The sequence below is a fragment of the Varanus komodoensis genome, unplaced genomic scaffold (assembly GCF_004798865.1).
Source record: "Varanus komodoensis strain SLA01 unplaced genomic scaffold, ASM479886v1 scaffold87, whole genome shotgun sequence".
NCBI lineage: Eukaryota > Metazoa > Chordata > Lepidosauria > Squamata > Varanidae > Varanus > Varanus komodoensis.
Window position 1 is genome coordinate 2205981 of NW_025336565.1, and position 9646 is coordinate 2215626.

Genomic DNA, 9646 nt, shown 5'->3' on the forward strand with positions numbered 1-9646 from the left:
GGGCCGGGGCCGGGGGGCCGGGCGCCGCGGACGCCTCCTGCAGCAGGGCCGCTCTTCTGCCCTTGCAGCGCTCCCGTGGGACCGGCCCCGCTGCACGCCCGGCCTGACCCGGAGGCGGCGGAGCTCCGTCGCGAGGGCGAGCAGGTGAGCCGCGCCCGGGGCCGCTCGGGCCGTTACCGCGGCGCCGCGCAATCCGCCGGCTGCCCCGCCAGGGGGAGGGGAGGGGAGGGGAGGGGAGGGGCAGACGGCCGCCCCTCCGCCACTCCAGGTGCAGGGTCTGGCGGGGCGGGGCGGGGGGGAGGGAGCGCGCTCTGCCCTCCGGCACCCCCGTCCACCCTGCGCTGCTGCTTCGCGATGGGCCTGAGGGGCTTCAGCTTGGGTGGGGGGGTGGCTGGGGCTGGCCCTTCTTCTGCTACGCTTTTGGAAAAGGGTCCTTTTCTGCCGGAGTGGCCCTGGCCCGAAGTGGTGGCCCAGGCGGGGTCCCCGCCTGTCACAGAGGCGACCGTGGGGGTGGGGGAGAAGGAGGAGATGGACACGTCGACCTTTCGGTGGCCTCGGCTGCCTGCGGCGGACACTGACTCCCCTTTGCAGTTGCGCCAGCAGGTCGCCTCCCTCACGGCTGTCCTGAAGAAGGCTGAGGCCGAGAAGCAGGAGCAGCGCGCCAGGTAGCCCCCTGCCCCGCCGTGAGAGCAGTGCTGGGGCTTCAGCTCCCGGGGAGCCCTCGAAGGCCGGGGGCGGCAGGCTCCGGCTCCGTCTCCTCCCCAGGGTGGCGCGGAGCACCCCTTGCGTGGGGAAAGCGCAAGCCCTTCCGGGGCTCCCGGCCGCGCGTCCAGGTGCGTGCCTGGCTGGCCCGTGCAGCACCTGCCCATGCCGAGCCCTCGGGTCCTTTGCGGCCTCGGCTGCCCACGATGGATGGCGGAGCCTCGAGGGGCAGGAGCAGCTCCCCGAGGCCACTCGGTGGTGCTCGCCCTCAGCCTGGCTCGGCCCCGGCAGCCTGGAGGAGACGGCTCCTTGCGGACTTCTGCCGCTTCCTCGGCTCGTCCACATGGTCGCGTCCGCAACGCCTCCTTGGTCTGTTCCCTGCGAGGGCGGCGTGACACCCGTCCCTGCCTCTGGTTCTAGCCGGTTTCTCTGGGCTTCCTTGCCCCGGCCCCCCGCCTGAATGGCGCCGCTGCTTTGGGCAGCTGTGCCCCGTATTTTGCGTCTCTGGAAAGCCGGCGCTGCAGAGCCAGGTCCTCAGGGCACGGACAGGGCGGCTTGTCCCGCGGGCATGTTTTGGGCTGACTCCCGAGAGCCGCCCCCCTGCTCCCGAGCCGGGGAGGCCGCCCCCTGCCCTGGCCACCCGGGGTGCTCCCCGGGGGCCCTCATGCCGCGCCGTCTCCCCTCGGCCTCCCTCAGGGTGGGGTGCCTCGCCCGCGACGTGGCCGCTCTCACGCGCCAGTACGAGGAGGCGCAGTGCCAGGTGTGGCTGCTGTCCCGGGAGGCCGAGGAGCTGCGCCGGGAGCTGGAGCAGGCCCAGCGGCTCCTGGGGGAAGCGCGGCGGGAGCGGCTGGCCCTGGAGGCCCGGTGGGTGCAGGAGAAGGCGCTGGAGGCTGCCCGGGTGAACCAGGCCAACGAGCAGGAGGAAAAGTGAGTAGAGGCCCTTCCGAGCAGGACGGATGCGGGAGGGAGCCTGGCTTGGAGGGTGGGGGCGCCTCACGCCCAGTGGGTCCTTTCAGTCTCCCCCTGGGAATGTTGGAGGCAGACATCCCGGGGGGGACAAACCCCAGCAGGGCCCCCAGCCTGGCACTGAACACCCGGGGACCTTCTGCACAGGTATCGGAGGAAGGTGACCTCCCTGCAGGAGAAGCTGCGGCGGGCGAGGGACACGGTGGGCCTGTGAGTACCCTCCTCCGTGGGGGAGGAAGGGAGCCCGGCTGGGGGGGGGGCCTTGCCTCCGCTGGGGAAGGAGCGGCGGTGCGGAGGCTGCCCGGGTGCGGACGCTGCTCACCTTGCCGCTCGCCGGGGCTCCCGGGCGCTCGCTGCGCCACGCGAGTCGGACGTGGCTCCCTGCTGCGATGTACGAGGGCCGTGGGGCAGGACCGTGGCTGCCGCACGTGGTGCCCGGAGGCCGGGAGGAGTGGGACTCGGCGCGGGCTCAGGACCCCGGCACCTGCCGGCCACGCTCCCACCCCCACTGGGGAGGGCTCCCAGCTCTGCGGGTCGGGGGGCCACCTCCGCTGGGGGTTGTGCCCCCCGGCGGAGGTGGTGCCCGCCCAGTCTCACGCTTGCTCGCTCGCTCACTCACTGCAGGGGGCGCCTGGCGGGGGTGGAGCGTGCCCCCCGCGACAGCAGCGCCGGCCTGGCTTCCGAGGACGCGGATCGGCAGGTACCCGGCAGGACCCGCGGCCACACTGCCCGCCCCCCTCGCCTCTTGCAGCGGTGCCGCTCGCGAGGCCTTTGGGCCGGGCGGTGTACGGGCCGGGCAGCTGCACGGGCTGCGGCCCGGGCCCTCTGTCCCCGGGGCGGGAGGAGGGAGGGCGGCCGCGTCGCTGTGTCCCCCGGCCAGTCCTTGAGCGGCGTGTGCTCTTGCCACGGGGACGGGGCAGGCCCTCCCGCCTGGAGCGCCGCAGGGAGGTGAAGCCCACCTGCTGCCCCCCACTTCCCCGGCTGCCTCCTTGTCTGGAGGATGGAGCTGGGCCTGCAGTGGCTGCTCTCCCCCTTTCCAGGCTGCCGGGGAGGGGCAGGCGGCTTCCAGCCCCAGAAGACAGCACCCCACTCGGAGCAGCGAGAGGGCCCCCGGGCCTACAGGTGACTCTTCTGCTTCCGTGGCACGGGGGGGGGGAGGTGGAGAGCTGCCCCAGGCAGGTGACCCGCCTCTCTCTGTCTCCCCCCCCCCCCCGCAGGAATGGTGGCCATGCTGTGACCGGCCGGCCGGCTGGCCTCTGCTGTAGTGCGCGGGGGGCTCCTCTCCCCCGGCCAGCAGCCCCGTGGGTGGTGGGTTTCTCACGGCGGTGGTGGCGGCAGGACGGCGGTGCTGCCCCCCGGGCCGGGAATGCACATGGGGGGCGGACGCGGGGTCTCGCTCGGCGGCCCACCTCCGAGGGGAGAGGAGCACACCGAGCCGCCTGCCTGCAGTGGCGGTCGCCCCCGGAGCCAACGGCACGCGGAGCTCGGCTCGACAGCAGTCCTGCGGACGAGGCCCCTCGCTTGCACCCGGGCAGAGCGGCCCCTTTGCCCGCCGGACCGCCTGTTCTCGCTGCGGAAGGAAAGCTGGGGGGCCCGGGCGCCCACTGCCCCCCGCTCGATGTCGCATCAATGAATAAAGCTGGTCTCTGTTAAGGGTTTTATTCTCTTGTGTGCTCGGCTCGGACGCTGTGGCAACTGGGCTTGTTCCCTTCACCTGCTGGCACTCGGAGGCGGTCCTGAGAGGGGTCTACAAAGGGGGGGTGGGGGCGGCTTGGCACGGCTGCCCCACGGCGGAGCACACGTCCCTGTCCTGGGCAGAGCAAAGCCCCCCAGGCCCTCGGGCGGCAGAGGCCTGTCCCTGCCCGGGCGGCTTCTACAGGGGCAGCAGTTTTTTCCTATTTGCCCCCCAACTGATGGGGGGGTTCCCTTGGCGACACCCCCCTGACCGTGCGGAACAGGGTGTGGGATGGGGGCAGCCTGGGGACCCTGAAGGCGTACACATGAAGGGGGTGGATAATGCCCGATCAATGGTTCCAGTGCGTTAGACGGGGCGGAGGGGGGTTCCTTAGAAGTTAAAATCCGTCTTGAAAAATATGCAGTAGCAGCAAGGGGAGGGGAGGGGAGGGGAGGGGAGGAGGGGGCTGAGGCAGCCCCCTGCCCACTCTTGGTCACATTAAAAGGCCCCTGTGGGGAGGGCCCTCCCCGCTGCAGCACGATGGACGCCAGGGCGGGGGGGCCGGGCACGGGGCTGCGCCTCTCCTCGCCCTTGGCTGGTCCCGGGGGGCGGCCGGGCGCCTCTGGCCGCAGCCCCCTAGCAGAAGTAGTCGTCGTCCTTGTCGTCCTTCAGCCCCTTCAGCCGCAGGCGAGCGAAGTCCTCAAAGACGATGTCGTCGTCCTGCCCGTAACTTTGGCAGTGCGGACAGAAAGGAGCAGAGTGAGGGTGTGGGGAAGGGGCCCCGAGGGGCCGCGGGTGGCCTGGCCGACCTCTGCCCCGTGCTGCCTCTGCCCCCATTTGCCTGGTCCCAGCCATGAGGCCCCCCAGGCTGCTGTGCCTCCTCCCGCCGCCTTGGCCCAGGGGCACCTGGCAGCCTTCCCCAGCCGGGGCTCTGGGAGGGCCTCCCTCAGTCTCCTGTGCTGGGGGGTGCAGGGGGGGCCGCCCAGCCCTCCGAGGGCCACCCCCCGCTGGGGTGCAGGGACAGAGGCTCCGAGGGGCCCGTGGCTGCTGCTTACTTGGTATCGAACTCGATGAGGTTGGTGTCCACCGGCTCGTCTGTCTCTGGGGCGGCTGGGGAGGAATGGGGGGGCATGTGAGAGCCCTGTGCCGGGAGGGGCCCGCTGCCCCCCAGGCGGCCCCAAAGCCCCGCGGCGGTGCTTACCCAGCTGGGGCTGCGCTGGCGAGGGCTGGTCCGGCGGCTTGGGGTGCATGAGGACGAAGGGCAGCTCCACGGAGACGTCCCTGCGGGGGGGAGAGTGCAGCTGAGGGGGCTGCCGCCGCCGCCGCGGGGGCCGTGGGGCCGGGGGTCCCTCCCGCGCCTGGGTACGTACCCGCCCCGGGATACCACCAGCTTCACCTTGACGCGGTACGAGACCAGGATGCCCAGAACCTCCTTGTTGGCGCCCTCCTTCACTCTGCAACGCACAAGGGGGGTCAGGGCAGCTGCTCCTGGGGGCGCCCCAGCCGTGTCCAGCCCCCGGGGGCTGGCAGCCAGCCGCCACGCAGGGAGGGACCCACTGAACGTGGCTCACAGCCCCTCCGTGCAGGCCGTCTCGCCTGCCCCCCCGCCCCCCATGTGGCTGAGGGGCCTGTGCCAGGATCCGGGCCCTCCAGCGGCTCCGGCTGCCCCAGCCCTGCCTGTGGGCTCCCCGGGGGGGGGGCTGCCCCCCCAGCCCACAAAGGATGCCCAGGATCCTCCCCCCCCTGCCCAGCCCCACCCCCGGGGAAGACGCCCCGACGCACATGGTGGAGGAGGCCAGGTTGGTGTCCTCGTGCTTGAGCTTGCCGTCCAGCGCCAGCCCCCGCTTCTCCCGGTTGCTGCTGAGCGAGGGCGTGAGCGTGTACACCTTGCAGAAGGTGGAGCTGGCCGCCACCTGGTCACTGGCAGGGGAGAGCGCCGAGCGAGCGTGAGGGGGCCGGGCCTCCCTGCCCTCCCCTGCCCTCCCCTCCCCTGCGCCACTATGGTGGGGCGGCCCGTGTGGGTCCCGGGGGCAAAGCGGAGCTGGGCCGGGCCTGGCCTGGGCCGGGGCCCTCCGGTCCCTGCTTCCAGGGCTGCTTGTGCGACAGGAGGCGCCCGGTGAAACCCGCCTCGGGGCAGCCGAGCGGGTGCCCGGGGCTTTCGGGGGGCCCTGCCCGGTGCGAGGGGCACGGAGGCCCACGCCGTACTCACTCCTGCTCGATTTGGGCCACCGGGCACTTGTACTGGGCCGTGCTGAACAGGCAGATGTCTGCGTACTGGCGCACTGCGGGCGGGAAGGAGAGCGCACCGGTGGGGCCGCCGCCACACACCCCATGCGCCCCAGGGAGCCCCCCCCCGCGCCGGCGTGCCACCCTGGCCCCGCTCCCAGCGGCCCCCTGCGGCACGCGCCTTCCCGAGCAGGGCTCCCGCCCACCCCCCGACACGGCAGCCGAGCCGGGCCCTCGGCGCTGCCCGCGAGCTGCTGCTGCTGCTGCTCCTGGGGAGCGCGGGTGGGCCCCTCCCACCCTCCCACGCCCCCACGCCCCCACGCCCCCACGCCCCCACGCCCACGCCGCCCCCCCTCAGGCCGCACGCCGTACCTGACACCTTCACCTTCTTGACGCTCTTGCTGGAGTTGTTGGTGACGTGGACGTTGATGCTGATCGGCTCCCCGTGGTAGTAGAGCTGGGGGGAGCGAAGGGCCCCGTTGGAAGAGCGGCCCGGGGGGGCCTTGTGCGGCAGGGCCCCCACAGCCCCTCCCCTCCGGGACCCCCAGTCCGCCACTCGAGGGCTTCGGCCTGCCAGGACCTGGCCGGCCCCACCTCTGCTCCACCCCACATCTGCGGGGCCTCCAGGCGAGGGCCGGCGGCATCCACGCTTTCTAAAAAGCGGGCTGCACACGAGCGTCTCGGAGAAGGGGTGGGGACCGCCGTGGGGCGCTGGATAACCGCTCCCAGGGTCTGTCCTGCCACCACAGCACAGCACAGCACGCCCTGGGGGCCTCCTCGTGTGTGTGCCAAGCGGGGCCCAGGCCAGCAGAAGAGCAGCCCGGCCCCGAGCGTGTCCGTCTCTTGGTGGAGAGAGGCGTCTGCCGTGGCCGAGCCACCTTTCGTCACCGGCCCGCCGCTGCCTGCCACACGGGGCCGGCCCACGCAACACGCCAACCAGGGCTCTTGGGCGTGCGGGGAGCCCCACGGCTGCCGGCCGCTCCTCCGCCCCACCAGCCCCTGCACGCGGCGGCAGGAACGGCCCCCACCTCCTTGTCGAGCGAGGCTTCCAGGTGCAGCGAGCGATCGGACATCAGGAAGTGGCGGGTGGTCTCGGCCATGGGCTGCGGGCCGGGCTTCTCCGGGGCATATTGCACCTTGCGGATGACGAGGCGGACCGAATTCCTGGGGAAGTGGGGGCCGGAGGAGGACGGTGAACGGGCCGTGAGCGGGGCTCCTGCAGCCCCCGGGCCAGGGGGCACAGCCCAAGCGCCACCACGGAGGGAGCAGGGGCCCAACCGGCACGCCATCCGCTGTGACCCGCAGCGCTGCGTGTTGGGTGGGGGGGCTCGGTGCCTCCCGCACAGTCCGTCATGCGACTTTCAAAACGGCTTTTCAGCTGACGTGTTCTGCGCACCTCCACACTGACAGCCCTGGGGAGGGGTGTGCGCAGGCGCCGAGGGGGCTGGCAGACGCCCTGCCCACCCCGCGCACTCCTCTGCCGCGGACTGCCGTTCGGGCATCGTCCTGGCGTGAGAGAGGGTGTCCAACCGTATGCTCTCTGTGCAAATCGCAAGTCAAGAACTGCACCGTTGTGGAGTGATCTGAGCGAGGCGGGCTGGGCCTGCGCCGCGTTTGCTTTCCCGCTGACACAAGCAGTGCAGTCCGTGCCAATTTCCTTCGCACCCAACACGCCCCGCTCTGTCCTGGCAACTGGAGGACAAAAGCAGGCCTGGCGGCTGCAGCAGCGGGTCGGGGCAGTGCCGTGCGAGCCGGCGGTGCTCCCCAGGCCTGGGCGGGCCTCTCACGGGGCCCCGCTCAGTCCCGTCCAAGTGGCGTGTGGGGACCGGGGCCACATGGAGGAGGGGCGCCCCCCCGCATGCCCCCCCCAGCCAGTCCCCCCAAGCCAAGCCCCGCTAAAGCACTCGTTACCTTTTATGGATCTTCTCGTCGACGGTTTTGGCACAGAACGCCCGGATCTCGTAATCCACACCGCAGGCCTGAAGGAGGAAAGGGCAGCACAGCCCCGTCAGTGTGGGGGGCCAGAGCAGCCGCTCCGCCCACCCCCCATTCTGCCAGCACCCCACAGTGCTGCCCCATGGCCAGGCCAGGCCAGTGTGCCCCCACCCCCGAGGCGCCAGACCTTGCCGGTGTCTTCCGGTCCCGGCTGCAGCGTCACCGAGCACGGCAGGTTTTGTGGGATCTGTGGAGAAGCAGGACTGAGCGGGAGAGCCGGGCAGCACGGGGGTCCACTGCGGGCCGGGGGCGCCCCCACCTTGGCGCAGACGGCCGGGGGAGGCAGCTGTGGCACCGGGCACAGGGCAGGGGGGTGCCGGGGAAGGGCTGGCCGGGGGGGGCCCGTCGGAGGCTCTGCGAGGGGGCTGCCTGCCAGAGCGGGCGGGTGCAAGGTCTCCACGGCAGCTGCCCCGGCCGCAGAGTCATGCTCCCCGGTCAGCCAAGCCCCCTCGTGACGGAGACCCCAGCGGCCCTAAAGGCTCGTCCGCGGCAGCCAGTCGGTGGGAGAGGACTGGCCCCGGTGGCCTCGTCCGCACGGAGCTGCCCCAGTCCGCTCCCCGCGGGGCCCGCCTGTTCCCTTGGAAGAGCCTCCCCTGAACAGGGGCCCGCGCGTCCCTGTGATGGCGCCGGAAGAGCGTGACGGGAGGCGAATGGGGCACGGGGAAGCCTCGCCACCCCCTGGCCCCCGTCTTACCAGGAAGCTGAAGGGGTGGGCGTTGCCGCCCAGCTTCCTCAGCAGCCGCTCCTGCAGGCGGGTGGGCGGCTCGGGGCCCTCCTCGGTGGGGGGCGGGAAGGCCTGGTAGGAGGCCAGGAAGAGGTCCTTGCGGAAGGTGAGGCCCAGCACGTCCAGGTCCTCGCGGCCATAGCGGAAGGCACAGGTCAGCGTCACGAACACTGCAAGGGACGGGGCGTCAGGCCAGCCTCGGGCCCGGCTCCCCGCGAGTCCCGCAGCCCACAAGGGAACGGCGTCCCCGGAGCCCGGCTTCGGCACTACCTCCCCCCCACCGCACGCAGAGGAACGAGCGCCTTTCCTGCAAAAGAAGCCCCTCCGGCCCCTGTGGGACCGTCTGCGCCGGCACACGAGCAGCACCGGCTCAGGTTACGGCCCTCCAGCCCTCCGGGGCCTCTCAGTTCCCGCGGTGCCTGCCCGGAGCTCGAGAGGGCGTGCGAGTCGCGGGGAAGAGGGTCGCACCGGTTTTGATGGCGACGCTGGAATCGCGGGAGCTGTTTTCGTGGCACCCCAGAGTTCAGAGCGCTCCCCTGCGACGCAGAAATGCCCCCCGTCTCCGTGCCCCCTCCTCTCTCCCTCAGGGGTCTCCGCCAGCTGCCACGGTGCAGGCCGGCGCTCGGCCGCCTCTTACCCTTCCGATCCTTCAGGTATTCCGGATCCACAAGAACGACACCATCTGAAGTGGGAGAAGCAAGCGAGATGTAGGGGGAGCTCAAGGGGAACGTGAGGCCCCCATTTCCCCCCCGCCTACTGGACTGAGACCCCCGGCAGTCTTCCCAGACCCTCCCATCCCTCTGGAGCAAAAGAAATCAAATCTGGCAGTTGCCTGAGCCGCGCCCCTCAGGTTCTGCTCCGAATCTTGGCCCAAGGGCTCCGGCCACCCTGGGAAGCACCTGCCAAGGGCAGGCAGCTCCGCGGGCCCCACACTTCCGTGCGGAGAGGCACTGTGGGGAAGGGCGGCCATGCCCAGCCTGGCCCAGCGACGTACCCGGCCAACCTCCCTTCCGTCTCTGTGACTCTCGTGTGGCGCAATGTCCCCCCAGAAGCCCTGGTGGACAGTGGCCGGCCTCAGCGCCCCCGGGGGCAGCCAGACAGCCCCCCGCTCGATGCCGTGGGAGCGCAGCCCCAGGCCCCCCCCACTCACCGACAGGGTCTACTCTGTCCAGGTGGTCCACGAAGTCCCGCTTCCCCAGGTAAACGGTGAGCTGGAGGAGAAAGCAGGCCGGTGAGGGGCAGCCGTGCCTGACACCCCTCAGAGCCCCCACAGCTCGGCTCCTCCAGTCCGGGGCCTCCTCATGCCCCAGCCGTCCGCCGGCCCCTGCCCTCAGCCGCAGGCCCTCCCACGGACCAGC

The 9646-nt window shown here is 72.0% G+C and overlaps 2 protein-coding genes across 2 annotated transcripts in view; one reads left to right on the plus strand and one right to left on the minus strand.

Moving 5' to 3' along the window:
• The window catches only part of LOC123016636 (eukaryotic translation initiation factor 3 subunit A-like), a 3738-nt gene extending 805 nt beyond the window's left edge, over nt 1-2933 (plus strand). The window contains exons 4-9 of the mRNA XM_044417153.1: nt 69-144; nt 592-665; nt 1399-1629; nt 1816-1878; nt 2293-2368; nt 2709-2933. Of these exons, the coding sequence (XP_044273088.1) occupies nt 69-144; nt 592-665; nt 1399-1629; nt 1816-1878; nt 2293-2368; nt 2709-2933 (745 nt within the window). The remainder of the gene's footprint in view (nt 1-68; nt 145-591; nt 666-1398; nt 1630-1815; nt 1879-2292; nt 2369-2708) is intronic.
• A 378-nt stretch (nt 2934-3311) lies between these two features.
• Nucleotides 3312-9631, minus strand: ARRB2 (arrestin beta 2; the record flags this gene model as incomplete). The annotated part of the gene is made up of 13 exons (XM_044417154.1): nt 3312-4073; nt 4399-4453; nt 4545-4624; nt 4714-4797; nt 5126-5263; nt 5553-5625; nt 5942-6026; nt 6598-6733; nt 7481-7548; nt 7692-7751; nt 8259-8458; nt 8926-8970; nt 9439-9631. Coding segments are annotated over 13 exons (1311 nt in total), but the record flags the coding sequence as incomplete, so codon positions are not given.
• Between the last annotated feature and the right edge of the window lie 15 nt (nt 9632-9646).